Genomic DNA, 18,850 nt, shown 5'->3' with positions numbered 1-18,850 from the left:
ACCTTTCCATGGTTTACCCCAGATGCTTCACATTCCCTGGTTCAGTACACTGACAGCAAGTCGACCTGGTATACGACATCGTTCCAATTCACTCTATTCCCTGCATGCCTTTCACTCTCCTGTATGTTCAGGCACTGATCACTCAAAATCTTTTTCACTCCATCCTTCCACCTCCAATTTGGTCTCCTGCTTCTCCTCATTCCCTCTACCTCTGACACATATATCCTCTTTGTCAATCTTTCCTCACTCATTCTCTCCATGTGTCCAAACCATTTCAACACACCCTCTTCTGCTCTCTCAACCATACTCTTTGTATTACCACAAATCTCTCTTACCCTTTTATTACTTACTCAATCAAATCATTTCACACCACATATTGTCCTCAAACATTTCATTTCCAACAAATTCACCCTCCTCCGCACAACCCTATAACATTGCTAAAACCACTATTCCTTCAAACATACTCATTTTTGCTCTCTGAGATAACGTTCTCGCCTTCCACATATTCTTCAATGCTCCCAGAACCTTCACTCACTCCCCCACCCTGTGACTCACTTCCACTTCCATGGTTACATCTGCTGCTAAATCCACTCCCAGATATCTCAAACACTTCACTTCCTCCAGTTTTTCTACATTCAAACTCACCTCCCAATTAACTTGTCCCTCAACCCTACTGAACCTAACAACCTTACCATGTATTCCCTGCGTATTGCAGAAAGTGACAAAACGGGGCGGGAGCGGGGGCTGGGAACTTCACCCCCTCCCCTCCTTGTACTTAAATTTCTATAAAGAGAAACAGGTGAAGGAGTGAAGTGGGGAGTGCTCATCCTCCTCAAAAGCTCAGATTGGGAGGTCTGAATGTGAGTGGATGTAACCAAGATGAGAAGAAAGGAGAGATAGGTAATGTGTTTGAGGAAAGAAACCTGGATGGTCTGGCTCTGAGTGAAACAAAACTCAAAGGTAAAGGGGAAGAGTGGTTTGGGAGTCTTGGGAGTAAAGTCGGGTTGGTGAGAGAACAAGAGCTAAGGAAGGAGTAGCAATACTCCTGAAGCAGGAGTTCTGGGAGTATATGATAGACTGTAAGAAAGAAAATGTTAGATTGTTGTGGGTAAAAATGAAAGTGGATGGAGAGAGATGGGTGATTAGTGGTGCCTATGCACCTGGTCATAAGAAAGATCATGAGAGGCAAGTTTTTTGAGAGAGGCTGAGTGAGTGTGTAAGCAGCTTTGATGCACAACACCAGGTTAAAGTGAAGGGTAATTTAAATGTGAAGATGAGTACTGTGGCAGTTGAGGGAATAATTGATGTGCATGGGGTGTTCAGTGTTGTAAATGGAAAATGGTGAAAGGCTTGTGGATTTGTGAGCTGAAAAAGACTAGTGATTAAGTATAGCTGGTTTAAAAAGAGATATGCATAAGTATACGTATATGATTAGAGATGGTCAAAGGGCATTATTGGACTATGTATTAACTTATAAACATGTAACAGAGAGAATTTTGGATTTAAATGTGCTGAGAGGGGCAGATGGAGAGATGTATGATCTCAGTCTTGTGAAGGTGAAGATTTGTAGAGGCTTTAAGAAAAGAAGAGAGAATGTTGGGGAGAAGAGAGTAGTAAGAGTAAAAGAGCTTGAAAAGGAGACTTGTGTGAGGAAGTATCAGAGGAGATTGAGTGTAAAAAGGCAAAAGGTGAGAGCAAATGACATGAGGGGAGTGGGTGAGGAACAAGATGTATTTAGGGAAGACGTGATGGCTTGCACAAAAGATGCATGTGGTAATGAGAAAGGTGGGAGGTGGGCAGATTAGAAAGGGTAGTGAGTGGTGGGGTGAAGAAGTAAGAGTGTTAGTGAAAAAGAAAAGGGGCATTTGGACAACATTTGCAGGGAAGTAGTACAAATTAGTACAAATAAGTGTGAGATTGATAAAAGAAAGTGCCATGAGGCCAAAAGAAAGGTGATAAAGTTGAAAAAGAGGGCAAATGAGAATTGGGGTGAGAGAGTATCATTAAATTTTAGGGAAAATAAAAAGATGTTTTGGAAGATTGTAAATAACGTGTGTGGGACAAGAGAACAAATGGTAACATTGGTGAAGGGAGCAAGTGGGGAAGTGATAACAGATAGTGATGGAATGAGAATGAGATGGAGGTTTGCTGAATGCGTTTGATGATAGAGTGGCAGATATACGGTGTTTTGCTTGAGGTGATGTGCAAAGTGAGAGGGTTTGATGAAGAGAGAAGAGGTATTGAAAGCTTTGCAGAAGATGAAATCCAGCTACGCGGCGGGTTTGGATGTTATTGCAGTGGAATTTATTAAAAAAGGGGGCAACTGTGTAGTTGATTGGTTGGTAAGGATATTCAGAGTATGTACGGACCATGGTGAAGTGCGTGAGGATTGGTGGAATGCATGCACAGTGCCATTGTACAAAGGCAAAGGGGATAAAGGTGAGTGTTCAAACTACAGAGGCATAAGTTTGTTGAATATTCTGGGGAAATCACATGGGAGGGTATTGATTAAGAAGGTAAAGGCATGTACAGAGCATCAGATTGGGATAGAGCAGCGTGGTTTCAGAAGTGGTAGAGGATGTGTGGATCAGGTGTTTGCTTTGAAGAATGTATGTGAGAAATACTTAGGAAAACAAACAGATTTGTATGTAGCATTTATGGATTTGGAGAGGGCATATACTAGGGCTGATAGAGATGCTTATGGAAGGTTTTACGAGAAGACAGTGTGGGAGGTAAGTTGCTAGAAGCAGTGAAAAGCTTTTCCAAAGATGTAAGGCATGTGTAGGCGTAGGAAGAGAGGAGAGTGATTGGTTCCCAGTGAATGTTGGTTTGTGGCAGGGGTATGTGATGTCCCTATGGCTGTTAATTTGTTTATTGATGGTGTGGTTAGGGAGGTAAATACAAGTTTTGGAGAGATGGGCAAGTATGCAGTCTGTTGTGGATGAGAGGGCCTGGGAAGTGAGTCAGTTGTTGTTTGCCAATGACACAACTCTAGTGGCTAATTTGTGTGAGAAACTGAAGAGGTAGGTGACCGAGTTTGGAAAAGTGTATGAAAGAAGAAAGCTGAGAGTAGATGTGACGAGTAAGGTTATTAGGTTCAGTAGGGTTGAGGGACAAGTTAATTGGGGGGTAAGTTTGAATAGAGAAAAATGGGAGGAAGAAAAGTGTTTTAGATATCTGGGAGTGGACTTAACAGCAGATGGAACCATGGAAGCAGAAGTGAATTACAGGGTGGGGGAGGGGACAAAGGTTCTGGGAGCAATGAAGAATGTGTGGAAGGAGAGAATATTATCTCGAGAGAGCAAAAAATGGGTATGTTTGAAGGAATAGTCATTCCAACAATGTTATACAGCTCTGAGGCATGGGCTATAGACAGGGTAATACGAAGGAGAGTGGATGTGTTGGAAATGAAATTTTGAGGACAATATGTGGTGTGAGGCAATTTGATCAAGTAAGTAATGAAAGGGTAAGAGAGATGAGTGGAACTATGAAGAGTATGGTTGAGAGGGCAGAAGAGGGTGTGTTGAAATGGTTTGGGTATATCAAGAGAATAAGTTAGGAAAGACTGACAAAGAGGATATATGTGTCAGAGGTGGAGCGAACAAGGAGAAGCAGGAGACAAAATTGGAGGTGGAAGGATGGAGTGAAAAAGACCTAGAGTGTAGCAATTATAAGGGAATAAGTATGTTACATGTACCAGAAAAAGTTTCATTTTTCATGCATATTCACCATGTCCCGCATGAACTAGGTAGCATTAAGAACAGAGGACTGAGCCTTTGAAGGAATTTCCTCACTTAGCTCCTTCTCTGTTCCTTCTTTTGGAAAATTAAAAACAAGAGAGGAGGATTACCAGCCCCCTGCCCCCTTCCCATTTATTCGTCTTCTACGACACGCAGGGAATGCGTAGGAAGTATTCTTTCTCCCCTATCCCAGGAAAAGTGTATGCAAGAATATCAATTGACAGAGTGATGGAGGTGACTGAATGCAGAATGAGTGAAGAGGAAGGGGGTTTTAGGAAAGGCAGAGGAAGAGTAGAAGATATTTTTGTAATAAAGATGACCATGGAAAAGTACTTAGCGAAAGCTAAGAAGTTGTATGCAGCTTTTATGCATCTGGAGAAGGTACATGATAGAGTCGAGTGGAATGCTTCGTTGGAAGTGTTAAGGATGCATGGTATAGAGGGACAACTGTTGGATGGTGTAAAAGCCTCCTATGAAGGAGCAAATGTGTATATAAAAAGTGAATGGAGAGCTGAGTAAAAGTTTTGGGATACATGTAGGTGTGAGGAAGGGCTGTGTAATGCACCGTGGCTTTTTAACATATACATATATAGATGGAGTGATGAGAGAGATGAAAGCAAAGCTAAGAAAGGGAGTGCAAAGATGAGTGTGGCAGTGAGATGTGGTGGTTAGTGGCAAGCCTGTTTGCAGATAATACTGTGTTGTTTGTGAAGAGTGAAGAGAAGTTGCAGAAGGTTGTAAGTTTGTTTTCTGATAGTTAATTTGAAGAGACTGAAGGTAAATGCATGTAAAAGTAAAGTAATGGTGTTTGAAAGGAAACGGAGTGAAAGTATAGATTTTGTAAACCATATAGAGTGAAAGAAGAGTACTCGATTATGCTATGAATATGGAGGGGAAAGACAGGAAGAAGTGAGGGAATTTAAGTTTCTGCAAGCTGTCTTGGGAAAGTGTGAAAGTGAAGGAGATAAGGGAGAGAGCCGTACAGGGTAAAAGAGTCATTGGGTTCCTTATCAGAATAATGAAGGGTTTTCTGATAGTTAATTTGAAGAGACTGAAGGTAAACGCATGTAAAAGTAAAGTAATGGTGTTTGAAAGGAAACGGAGTGAAAGTATAGATTTTGTAAACCATATAGAGTGAAAGAAGAGTACTCGATTATGCTATGAATATGGAGGGGAAAGACTGGAAGAAGTGAGGGAATTTAAGTTTCTGCAAGCTGTCTTGGGAAAGTGTGAAAGTGAAGGAGATAAGGGAGAGAGCCGTACAGGGTAAAAGAGTCATTGGGTTCCTTATCAGAATAATGAAGGGTTGAAGTGTAAGTATGGAAGTGAAGAAAGGATTAAGAGACAGCATAGTCCTCCCAACCCTGACATATGCAGCCCAAATATGGATATGGAATGAGGCAAAGAGGTCAAGAATCCAAGCTGTGCAAATGAGCTATTTGAGAAGAGTATGTGGTGTGACGAGATGTAATGAAGAAAAAAATGAAAGGGTGTATGAGAGATGTGGTATGGCAAGGAATGCAAAAGGAATAAATTATGGAGTGGTAGAATGGGTGAAATGTAATACTTTGCGGTTGTTCAGGCATATGGAATGAATGCAAGACTAGGACTTTACAAAGAGGGTGTATGATAGTACAATTAAAGGGGTTGGTGTGAGTGGAAGAGCACCTGTGACATGAGCAAATAGGGTGGAGGAATAGTGGAGGGAAAGAGACAGAGGAACAATGCATGGAATGGTGTATGTGAGGGAGGCATGTAGGGATAGAGATAACTAAGACTCTTTTGCTGTGGCCACCCCTTGATGGGAGTTCCTGAAGGGTACAAGCATCAGTGATATAGATAGAGATAAGCATCTACTCTCTGTTTGCATTTCAGAATACAAGTAAATGAAATCTACTTTTTATGTCTTTACACAGTGTCTGCCTTATAATGGTTATGTGAGTAATTCAAAGAATATTCTGCTTGAACTAAATAAGCAGTTGAACAGTTTAAAAGAGTATATATTCATGTTCATTTACCTGGTTTTCCAAGCAATGTGATTGATAGCTTCCATTGTATCAATATTTTCTTTATAAAGGACAAATGTGGTGTACATCTGAGACTTAGGCCACGTAGTTCTCTCACGCCGTACACTGCCAGCTAAAAAGGCAAACATGGTGATGATCAAGCATATTTTTTTTCTATAGAACTCATCTAAACTCCTTTGTCAAATGTAAACAGATGGCATAATTCAAGTAAGATGTATCTGAATCCACTAGGCAAAATTTCACTCAAAGTCTACTCAATAATCCCTTCTCATTATTGTCAATGCTCATTTATTCATCTAAACTATCCATGATCTTAAGTGAATCACTTATAACAATTACCTTTTTTCTTTCTGACAACTATGTACTTTCCACCATCTTCCATCTCTTTGTAGATACTGTCAACCACACGATATTTGGCCTTGACTGCTCGGTGGATTGCTGTTCGCCCCTCTTTATCCGTGCTGTCTACATTTATCAAAACCTCCACTGGTGCATCTGAATCTGAAAAAAAATAATGGTAACTGATTAATAAAGACCTAATTTAAGATCTAAAGAATAGTACTGCATGCAAATGAAAAGAAATTATGGGCCCAAGCTAATCACTTATTTCGAGATATGCCCCATCTATTATGGATAATGGTCCCTGTGGAGTTCAGTCTACTGAATATTCTTTTTCTATGTTAGCTGAGATAGCATGGGCAACTGGACACCATAATTAGAGCCATCTCATTAATGCTACAAGGGAGATAGAATTCTACCTGCATATTCCCTGCGTGTCATGGAAGGTGACTGAAGGGGGGGTAAGAGTGAGGGGGCTGGAAATCTTCTCTTCTTGTATTTCAATTTCTAAAAGAGGGAACAGAAGGACTTGTACAGGGAGTACTCATCCACCTCAAAGGACCAAGCTGGGGTTTCGAAATGCGTGTGGACATAACCAAGATAAGAGAGGAGAGACAGATAGTATGACTGAGGAAAGAAACCTGGATTAACAAGCTCTGAATGAAAAAAAGGGGATGAATGGTTAGGAAATGTCTATGGAGTAAAGTGAGGGGCTGGTGAGACGACAAGGGTTAAGGAAGGAGAAGCACTACTCTTGAAGCAGGAGTTGCAGGAATGTGTGACGGAGTGTAAGAAAGTAAATTATAGATTGATGTGGGTAAAGCTGAAAGTGGATGGGGAGATAGGTGATCATTAATGCTTATGCACCCGGCCATGAGAGGCAAGTGTTCTGGGAGCATCTAATAGAATTTGTCATCAGTTTTGATGTAAAAGACTAGGTACTAGTGAGGGGTGATTTAACCCACCCTATGAATCTCTTCTGCTTCCATGATTCTATTTGCTATTATGTTCACTACCAGGTATCTAAAACACTCCACTTCCTCCATATTTTCTCCATTAAAATTCAAATCCCAACTAACCTGTCCCTTTGCCCTGCTAATCCTAATAACCTTAATTTTGTTCACATTTACTCTGAACTTCCATACACACACTCTCCCAAACTCAGATGCCAACTTCTGGAGTTTTTCACTTCTACTACCAGTGTCACATCATCAGCAAAGCAACAAATGACACTTCCCAGGCCCCATTCCCCTTACAGACTGCATATTTGCCCCTCTCTCCAAGACCCTTCCTGTGATGAATGCAAGCAAGAAATACTTAGAGAAACAGAACGATCTGGATGTGGCATTTATGGATCTGGAGTAAGTGTATGATAGGGTTAATAGAGATTCTCTGTGGAAGGTGTTTTGAAAATATGATGTTTTAAGAAAGCTGCTTCAATCAGAAGTTTTTAGCTAGAGAGTACAGTATGTATGCAAGAAGGAAGAAATGAAGGTAAGTGGTTCCAAGTGTGGGAGGGTGTGCATCTGAGATGTGTGATGTTACCATGGCTGTTTGATATGTTTATGGATGAGGTGATGTTGGAGGTAAATGCATGAGTCTTGGAGAGGAGCAGGTATGGAGCCTGTTACAGTTGGGGGCACCTGTGCGGTGAATCTATTGTTGGTTGCTGGTGACAATGATGGTGGAAGATTAATGAGAAACTGCAGAAATGGGTGTTTGAGTTTAGGAATGTGTGAAATTAGAAAGCTGAGAGTAAATGTGAATAAACGCAAAGTTATTGAGTTTAACAGTGAAAAGGGGTAATTATCTAGAATGTTTGAATGACTTTGGAGATAACTTGGAGGAAGTGGAGTGTTTAAGACCCCTGAGAGTGGATATGGTAGCAAATGGAACCATGGGGGCTGAAGTGAGCTACAGGGTGAGTGAGGTGACAAAGGTCCTGAGTACAATGAGGAACATGTGAAAAGAGAGGTCACTGTCTTTAAGGGTATCATACATATATTCATCATACTTAATCGCTGTTTCCCGCATCAGCGAGGTAGTGCCAGGAAATAGACAAAGAATGGCCCATCCACTCATATATACATATATCATTTATTATCTACATTTATTATACTATATCGCCATCTCCCACGTTAGCAAGGTAATGCAAGGAAACAGTCGAAGAATGGCCCAACCCACATACACATGAATGAGAGGGAGATGTATAAAAGAAAGAGGCAGAAGGTCAAGAGAAAGGTGCAAGAGGTGAAAAAGAGGGCAAATGAGAGTTGGGGTGAGAGAGTATCATTAAATTTTAGGAAGAATAAAAAGATGTTTTAGAAGGAGGTAAATAAAGAGCATAAGACAAGGGAACAAATGGGAACTTCAGTGAAGGGGGCTAAAGGGGAGGTGATAACAAGTGGTGGTGATGAGAGAAGGAGATGGAGTATTTCGAAGGTTTGTTGAATGTGTTTGATGATAGAGAGGCAGATATGGGGTGTTTTGGTCGAGGTGGTCTGCAAAGTGAGAGGGTTAGGGAGAATGATTTGGTAAACAGAGAAGAGGTAGTAAAAGCTTTGTGGAAGATGAAAGCCGGCAAGGCAGCGGGTTTGGATGGTATTGCAGTGGAATTTATTAAAAATGGGGTGACTGTATTGTTGACTGGTTGGTAAGGTTATTTAATGTATGTATGACTCATGGTGACATGATTGAGGATTGGAGGAATGTGCCATTGTACAAAGGCAAAGGGGATATATGTGAGTGCTCAAATTACAGAGGTATAAGTCTGTTGAGTATTCCTGGGAAATTATATGTGAGGGTATTGATTGAGAGGGGTGAAGGCATGTACAGAGCATCAGATTGGGGAAGAGCAGAGTGGTTTCAGAAGTGGTAGAGGATGAGTGGATCAGGTGTTTGCTTTGAAGAATATATGCGAGAAATACTTAGAAAAGCAAATGGATTTGTATGTAGCATTTATGGATCTGGAGAAGGCATATAAAAGAGTTGATGTGAATAAGAGCAAGGTTATTAGGTACAGTAGGGTTGAGGGACAAGTCAATTGGGAGGTAAGTTTGAATGGAGAAAAACTGGAGGAAGTGAAGTGCTTTAGATATCTGGGAGTGGTTTTGGCAGTGGATGGAACCATGGAAGAGGAAGTGAATCATACGGTGGGGGAGGGGGCGAAAGTTCTGGGAGCATTGAAGAATGTGTTGAAGTCGAGAACATTATCTCCGAAAGCAAAAATGGGTATGTTTGAAGGAATAGTGGTTCCAACAATGGTATACGGTTGCGAGGCGTGGGCTATGGATAGAGTTGTGCGGAGGAGTGTGGATGTGCTGGAAATGAGGTTTGAGGACAATATGTGGTGTGAGGTGGTTTGATCAAGTAAGTAATAACATGGTAAGAGAGATGTGTGGTAATAAAAAGACTCTGGTTGAGAGAGCAGAAGAGGGTGTTTTGAAATGGTTTGGTCACATGGAGAGAATGAGTGAGGAAAGATTGACCAAGTGGATTTATGTGTCAGAGGTGGAGGGAACGAGGAGAAGTGGGAGCCAAATTGGAGGTGGAAAGATGAAGTGAAAAAGATTTTGAGTGATCGGCGCCTGAACATGAAGGAGGGTGAAAGGCGTGGAAGGATTAGAGTGAACTGGAACGATGTGGTATACCCGGGTCGACGTGCTGTCAATGGATTGTACCAGTGCATGTGAAGCGTCTGGGGTAAACCATGGAAAGTTTTGTGGGGCCTGGATGTGGAAAGGGAGCAGTGGTTTCGGTGCATTATTAAATGACAGCTAGAAACTGAGTGTGAACGAATGTGGCCTTTCTTGTCTTTTCCTAGCTCTAACTCGCGCACACGAGGGGGTTGTTATGTTCATGTGTGGCGGGATGGCGATGGGAATGAATAAAGGTAGACAGTATGAATTATGTACATGTATATATATGTATAAGTCTGTGTGTGTATATATATGTATACGTTGAGATGTATAGGTATGCATATTTGCATGTGTGGACGTGTATGTATATACATGTGTATGTGGGTGGGTATGGCCATTCTTTCGTCTGTCTCCTTGCACTACCTCGCAAACGCAGGGGACGGCAACTAAAAGGGAAGGGAGCGGGAGGGCTGGAAATCCTCCCCTCTCGTTTTTAGTTTTCCTAATGAAGGAACAGAGCAGGGGACCAAGTGAGGATTTTCTCTCAAAGGCTCAGTCCTCTGTTCTTAACGCTACCTCCCTAACTCAGGAAATGGCGAATAGTGTGAAAAAAAATATATATGTATAGGAGCAAAGTGAGGGAGGAAAATCAAAAGAAAGGAGCTTTGGGACAAGACCCCCATTGTGTACTTTAAATTCAAGTTTTTAATTAATTACAATTATGATTCCCAATTTATTCAAAATTACTTCATGATAACCTTAGTGCAGTACTAAAGAATATCAATCTTAATTGTGGTTGACACTGCCAGGGCTTTCAAAATATTTCAATCTTAGGAGGCATTTCAAAACAATGGGTAGGTACCTAACCAAAATAGGTTAGGGTTGAGGGGTAAGTAGATGGTTACCGACAGAAACAAACCTAAGACAAATTTCTTCACAAATTCACAACATAAAAACAAAATATCAGAAATGTTCACATGAATTTATGTATATGTAACTGCAACTTTGCTGACTTAAGTCTGAAAGACCAAATATTTGACTGCATATGGAATACCTATGGAGACTATCTCTCACATATATTACAGTTAGTAGGCAGCCAACGATCATGGAGGAATATCTCCAGCACTAACTGCCTGGGTATGGGGTAGTTAGTGACAGTAGCATAGTCAGCCTACACTTCAAAGGCTGTCAAGTAGCACTCCTCTGACTCAGATAGCTGTCTTTTCTTTCTGCCTCACCTGCACATGGACTATTGGCACTCTGTCCACAAAAATAGAATCTCTCCTTGCCATGCATAACACTTGACAACACTCAACCTATTCTTCATTGCTAGATTTTCTTGTGGTAAGAACTATGTGCTAGCCCTGCCTTTTGCAAAATGGTTGGAACAATAGGCAGAAGTAGTGTGTAGGAACATTTATGTATGAACATTAGGTAGAAGTAATAGGAACATTAGCAGGAGCATTAGGTAGAAATAATCAGTAGGAACATTGGGTAAGAGGCTATGCAAGCACTGCACTAGACTTTCCCTCTGCCAGTGTTTTGTTAAGGGCAAGGCAAAAAAGGCTAAGAAGTGGCACTGGAGTTCACTAGTTATGGAAACTCTATTGCTATGACAACCCCCTTGAGGAGTCCCAGAGATACAGTTACATACAGGACAGGTAGATATATTCCATTTCTATAATGGAAACTTTTGCAGAATCTGTACATGTAAATTTAACCCACTGCTCATAAGACTTTACACTTAGTTTAGTTTCCATTTATTTAAATCCTTAGAAACAAAAGATTTATGGATCTGGAGAAGGCATATGATAGAGTTGATAGAGATGCTCTGTGGAAGGTATTAAGAATATATGGTGTGGGAGGCAAGTTGTTAGAAGCAGTGAAAAGTTTTTATCGAGGAAGTTGTTAGAAGCAGTCGAGGATGTAAGGCATGTGTACGTGTAGGAAGAGAGGAAAGTGATTGGTTCTCAGTGAATGTAGGTTTGCGGCAGGGGTGTGTGATGTCTCCATGGTTGTTTAATTTGTTTATGGATGGGGTTGTAAGGGAGGTAAATGCAAGAGTCCTGGAAAGAGGGGCAAGTATGAAGTCTGTTGGGGATGAGAGAGCTTGGGAAGTGAGTCAGTTGTTGTTCGCTGATGATACAGCGCTGGTGGCTGATTCATGTGAGAAACTGCAGAAGCTGGTGACTGAGTTTGGTAAAGTGTGTGGAAGAAGAAAGTTGAGAGTAAATGTGAATAAGAGCAAGGTTATTAGGTACAGTAGGGGTGAGGGTCAAGTCAATTGGGAGGTGAGTTTGAATGGAGAAAAACTGGAGGAAGTGAAGTGTTTTAGATATCTGGGAGTGGATCTGTCAGCGGATGGAACCATGGAAGCGGAAGTGGATCATAGGGTGGGGGAGGGGGCGAAAATTTTGGGAGCCTTGAAAAATGTGTGGAAGTCGAGAACATTATCTCGGAAAGCAAAAATGGGTATGTTTGAGGGAATAGTGGTTCCAACAATGTTGTATGGTTGCGAGGCGTGGGCTATGGATAGAGATGTGCGCAGGAGGATGGATGTGCTGGAAATGAGATGTTTGAGGACAATGTGTGGTGTGAGGTGGTTTGATCGAGTAAGTAACGTAAGGGTAAGAGAGATGTGTGGAAATAAAAAGAGCGTGGTTGAGAGAGCAGAAGAGGGTGTTTTGAAATGGTTTGGGCACATGGAGAGAATGAGTGAGGAGAGATTGACCAAGAGGATATATGTGTCGGAGGTGGAGGGAACGAGAAGAGGGAGACCAAATTGGAGGTGGAAAGATGGAGTGAAAAAGATTTTGTGTGATCGGGGCCTGAACATGCAGGAGGGTGAAAGGAGGGCAAGAAATAGAGTGAATTGGAGTCATGTGGTATACAGGGGTTGACGTGCTGTCAGTGGATTGAAGCAAGGCATGTGAAGCGTCTGGGGTAAACCATGGAAAGCTGTGTAGGTATGTATATTTGCGTGTGTGGACGTGTATATGTACATGTGTATGGGGGGGGGGGGGTTGGGCCATTTCTTTCGTCTGTTTCCTTGCGCTACCTCGCAAACGCGGGAGACAGCGACAAAGTATAAAAAAAAAAAAAAAAAAAAAAAAAAGAAACAAAAGAAAGTGACATTTGGATGAACTTTCTTCTGAGAGGCAATCTTAAAACAAAGTGACTTCCTCCTGCCCAAGTGGCAAGTAACCAAATTCATTCAGTACTTAGCATTAAATAGTAAAAGGCTTTTAAAATCGATCAGTAACTGGTAGTCTTACCTAACTGAACATGGCTACTGCACTAATAGTACAAATGGTCAAGTTCACTTAGGTAAAAGTACCAGATACTGGTCAATTTTACAAGTCCTCCAGTATTCTTTAACACTAAGCATGGAATGAATCTGGTTACTTGCCACTTGAGTACGAAGTAGCCCTTTGTTTTGAGATGGGCTTCCAAATGAAAGTTCATCCAAATGTCACCTTTGGAGGATACCAAAAAACACTTGCCTGTACCACCTTTCTTATTCTTCTTTTTGTTCTTTTTGTTCAAATCTGTTATTTTTGTCTTGTCCAATGATTCTTCTTCCACTGGTGTTTTTAACCCATTTTCTTCTTGCTGTTCTCCTACTGCTTCATTCACATCACATGATGCATCATCTTGCTCTGTGTTCACCTTGGCTTCGACTTCCTTTTCTTCAACTTCATGCTTTTCAATCTCTACTGTTTCAACATTCTCACCATCTTGTCCAACACTGTCCTCACTTTCTGCTGCTGGCTCTATTTTTTCTTCTTTCTCCTGCATTTCTTGGCCTTCAATTGCCTGATTTTCATCCTGCTTAGGTTCATCTGTTGTAATTTTGTCAGAAGTACATGTTTCCTCTGATTCATCTTCTTTCTTGGGAGGAGTATCTACAGCAAGTCTCACAGGCTCTTTGATGCCAACCAATTTGTTCAGTTCTTGGATCTTCTCTGGTGTCAGTTCTGGAGGCAGCTCTGTAGGTACAGCTGTGTAAAGAAATTTATGGTTATTATACTTTATTATATTATCATTTTGCTTTGTCACTGTCTCCCGCGTTAGTGAGGTAGCGCAAGGAAACAGACGAAAACAAACTATTACTATATATTCCATTATTCATTATGCACAATAGCTGTTTCCCACATCAGCGAGGAAGCACCAGGAAACAGACGAAGAATGGCCCATCCACTCATATACACAAACACACACACACACACACACACACACACATATATATATATTTTTTTTTTTATTATACTTTGTCGCTGTCTCCCACGTTTGCGAGGTAGCGCAAGGAAACAGACAAAAGAAATGGCCCAACCCCCCCCCATACACATGTATATACATACGTCCACACACGCAAATATACATACCTACACAGCTTTCCATGGTTTACCCCAGACGCTTCACATGCCTTGATTCAATCCACTGACAGCACGTCAACCCCGGTATACCACATCGATCCAATTCACTCTATTCCTTGCCCTCCTTTCACCCTCCTGCATGTTCAGGCCCCGATCACACAAAATCTTTTTCACTCCATCTTTCCACCTCCAATTTGGACTCCCTCTTCTCCTCGTTCCCTCCACCTCCGACACATATATCCTCTTGGTCAATCTTTCCTCACTCATTCTCTCCATGTGCCCAAACCACTTCAAAACACCCTCTTCTGCTCTCTCAACCACGCTCTTTTTATTTCCACACATCTCTCTTACCCTTACGTTACTCACTCGATCAAACCACCTCACACCACACATTGTCCTCAAACATCTCATTTCCAGCACATCCATCCTCCGGCGCACAACTCTATCCATAGCCCACGCCTCGCAACCATATAACATTGTTGGAACCACTATTCCTTCAAAGATACCCATTTTTGCTTTCCGAGATAATGTTCTCGACTTCCACACATTCTTCAAGGCTCCCAGGATTTTCGCCCCCTCCCCCACCCTATCATCCACTTCCACTTCCATGGTTCCATCCGCTGCCAGATCCACTCCCAGATATTTAAAACACTTTACTTCCTCCAGTTTTTCTCCATTCAAATTTACCTCCCAATTGACTTGACCCTCAACCCTACTGTACCTAATTACCTTGCTCTTATTCACATTTACTCTTAACTTTCTTCTTTCACACACTTTACCAAACTCAGTCACAAGCTTCTGCAGTCTCACATGAATCAGCCACCAGCGCTGTATCATCAGCGAACAACAACTGACTCACTTCCCAAGCTCTCTCAACCCCAACAGACTTCATACTTGCCCCTCTTTCCAAAACTCTTGCATTCACCTCCCAAACAACCCCATCCATAAACAAATTAAACAACCATGGAGACATCACACACCCCTGCCGCAAACCTACATTCACTGAGAACCAATCACTTTCCTCTCTTCCTACACGTACACATGCCTTACTTCCTCGATAAAAACTTTTCACTGCTTCTAATAACTTGCCTCCCACACCATAAATTCTTAATACCTTCCACAGAGCACCTCTATCAACTCTATCATATGCCTTCTCCAGATCCATAAATGCTACATACAAATCCATTTGCTTTTCTAAGTATTTCTCACATGCATTCTTCAAAGCAAACACCTGATCCACACATCCTCTACCACTTCTGAAACCACACTGCTCTTCCCCAATCTGATGCTCTGTACATGCCTTCACCCTCTCAATCAATACCCTCACATATAATTTACCAGCAATACTCAACAAACTTATACCTCTGTAATTTGAGCACTCACTCTTATCCCCTTTGCCTTTGTACAATGGCACTATGCACGCATTCCGCCAATCCTCAGGCACCTCACCATGAGTCATACATACATTAAATAACCATACCAACCAGTCAATAATACAGTCACCCCCTTTTTTAATAAATTCCACTGCAATACCATCCAAACCTGCTGCCTTGCCGGCTTTCATCTTCTGCAAAGCTTTTACTACCTCTTCTCTGTTTACCAAATCATTTTCCCTAACCCTCTGACTTTGCACACCACCTCGACCAAAACACCCTATATCTGCCACTCTATCATCAAACACATTCAACAAACCTTCAAAATACTCACTCCATCTGCTTCTCACATCACCACTACTTGTTATCACCCCATTTGCGCCCTTCACTGAAGTTCCCATTTGCTCCCTTGTCTTACGCACTTTATTTACCTCCTTCCAGAACATCTTTTTATTCTCCCTAAAATTTAATGATACTCTCTCACCCCAACTCTCATTTGCCCTTTTTTTCACCTCTTGCACCTTTCTCTTGACCTCCTGTCTCTTTCTTTTATACATCTCCCACTCAATTGCATTTTTTCCCTGCAAAAATCGTCCAAATGCCTCTCTCTTCTCTTTCAGTAATAATCTTACTTCTTCATCCCACCACTCACTACCTTTTCTAATCAACCCACCTCCCACTCTTCTCATGCCACAAGCATCTTTTGCGCAATCCATCACTGATTCCCTAAATACATCCCATTCCTCCCCCACTCCCCTTACTTCCACTGTTCTCACCTTTTTCCATTCTGTACTCAGTCTCTCCTGGTACTTCCTCACACAAGTCTCCTTCCCAAGCTCACTTACTCTCACCACCCTCTTCAACCCAACATTCACTCTTCTTTTCTGAAAACCCCTACATATCTTCACCTTAGCCTCCACAAGATAATGATCAGACATCCCTCCAGTTGCACCTCTCAGCACATTAACATCCAAAAGTCTCTCTTTCGTGCGCCTGTCAATTAACACATAATCCAATAACGCTCTCTGGCCATCTCTCCTACTTACATACGTATACTTATGTATATCTCGCTTTTTAAACCAGGTATTCCCAATCACCAGTCCTTTTTCAGCACATAAATCTACAAGCTCTTCACCATTTCCATTTACAACACTGAACACCCCATGTATACCAATTATTCCCTCAACTGCCACATTACTCACCTTTGCATTCAAATCACCCATCACTATAACCCAGTCTTGTGCATCAAAACCACTAACACACTCATTCAGCTGCTCCCAAAACACTTGCCTCTCATGATCTTTCTTCTCATGCCCAGGTGCATATGCACCAATAATCACCCATCTCTCTCCATCAACTTTCAGTTTTACCCATATCAATCGAGAATTTACTTTCTTACATTCTATCACATACTCCCACAACTCCTGTTTCAGGAGTACTGCTACTCCTTCCCTTGCTCTTGTCCTCTCACTAACCCCTGACTTTACTCCCAAGACATTCCCAAACCACTCTTCCCCTTTACCCTTGAGCTTCGTTTCACTCAGAGCCAAAACATCCAGGTTCCTTTCCTCAAACATACTACCTATCTCTCCTTTTTTAACATCTTGGTTACATCCACACACATTTAGACAGCCCAGTCTGAGCCTTCGAGGAGGATGAGCACTCCCCGCGTGACTCCTTCTTCTGTTTCACATTTTAGAAGTTAAAAAATACAAGGAGGGGAGGATTTCTGGCCCCCCGCTCCCATCCCCTCTGGTTGCCTTCTACGACACGCGAGGAATGCGTGGGAAGTATTCTTTCAACCCTATCCCCAGGGATAATATATATATACACACACACACACACACATATATATATATATATATTTTTTTTTTTTTTTTTTTTTTTTTTTTCATACTATTCGCCATTTCCCGCGTTTGCAAGGTAGCGTTAAGAACAGAGGACTGGGCCTTAGAGGGAAAATCCTCACCTGGCCCCCTTCTCTGTTCCTCCTTTTGGAAAATCAAAAAAAAACGAGAGGGGAGGATTTCCAGCCACCCGCTCCCTCCCCTTTTAGTCGCCTTCTACAACACGCAGGGAATACGTGGGAAGTATTCTTTCTCCCCTATCCCCAGGGATATATATATATATATATATATATATATATATATATATATGCGCCCCTGCTGCAAACCAACATTCACTGAGACCCAATATAGGGGATAGGGGATAGGGGATAGGGGAGAAAGAATACTTCCCACGTATTCCCTGCGTGTCGTAGAAGGCGACTAAAAGGGAAGGGAGCGGGGGGCTGGAAATCCTCCCCTCTCGTTTTTTTTTTTTCCAAAAGAAGGAACAGAGGAGAGGTCCAGGTGAGGATATTCCCTCAAAGGCCCAGTCCTCTGTTCTTAACGCTACCTCGCTATTGCGGGAAATAGCGAATAGTATGAAAAAAAAAAAAAAAAAAAAAATATATATATATATATATATATATATATATATATATATTTTTTTTTCATACTATTCGCCATTTCCCGCGATAGCGAGGTAGCGTTAAAAACAGAGGACTGGGATTTTGAGGGAATATCCTCACCTGACCCCCTTCTCTCTTCCTTCTTTTGGAAAAAAAAAAAAGAAAAACGAGAGGGGAGGATTTCCAGCCACCCGCTCCCTTCCCTTTTAGTCGCCTTCTACGACACGCAGGGAATACGTGGGAAGTATTCTTTCTCCCCTATCAGATATATATATATATATATTTATTTATTTTTTCTTTTATTATACTTTGTCGCTGTCTCCCGCGTTTGCGAGGTAGCGCAAGGAAACAGACGAAAGAAATGGCCCAACCCCCCCATACACATGTATATACATACGTTCACACACGCAAATATACACACCTACACAGCTTTCCATGGTTTACCCCAGACGCTTCACATGCCTTGATTCAATCCAGTGACAGCACGTCAACCCCGGTATACCACATCGCTCCAATTTACTCTATTCCTTGCCCTCCTTTCACCCTCCTGCATGTTCAGGCCCCGATCACACAAAATCTTTTTCACTCCATCTTTCCACCTCCAATTTGGTCTCCCTCTTCTCCTCGTTCCCTCCACCTCCGACACATATATCCTCTTGGTCAATCTTTCCTCACTCATTCTCTCCATGTGCCCAAACCACTTCAAAACACCCTCTTCTGCTCTCTCAACCACGCTCTTTTTATTTCCACACATTTCTCTTACCCTTACGTTACTCACTCAATCAAACCACCTCACACCACACATTGTCCTCAAACATCTCATTTCCAGCACATCCATCCTCCTGCGCACAACTCTATCCATAGCCCACGCCTCGCAACCATACAACATTGTTGGAACCACTATA

The 18,850-nt window shown here is 41.9% G+C and overlaps 1 protein-coding gene across 5 annotated transcripts in view; it reads right to left on the bottom strand.

Annotated features, from left to right (window-relative positions):
- The window catches only part of LOC139756702 (uncharacterized), a 294,843-nt gene that overhangs the window by 239,999 nt on the left and 35,994 nt on the right, over positions 1-18,850 (bottom strand). For 4 of the 5 annotated variants that reach the window (XM_071676596.1, XM_071676758.1, XM_071676671.1 and 1 more), the window contains exons 4-6: positions 13,248-13,745; positions 6,107-6,268; positions 5,759-5,879 (exon numbers count right to left, since the gene is read on the bottom strand). In XM_071676596.1, the coding sequence (XP_071532697.1) occupies positions 5,759-5,879; positions 6,107-6,268; positions 13,248-13,745 (781 nt within the window). The remainder of the gene's footprint in view (positions 1-5,758; positions 5,880-6,106; positions 6,269-13,247; positions 13,746-18,850) is intronic. The other variant, XM_071676509.1, reaches the window with a different exon arrangement.

Source organism: Panulirus ornatus, chromosome 1, assembly GCF_036320965.1.
Source record: "Panulirus ornatus isolate Po-2019 chromosome 1, ASM3632096v1, whole genome shotgun sequence".
Lineage (NCBI taxonomy): Eukaryota > Metazoa > Arthropoda > Malacostraca > Decapoda > Palinuridae > Panulirus > Panulirus ornatus.
Note: the sequence above shows the minus strand (reverse complement) of the source record. Positions and strands in the feature narration are given on the sequence as shown.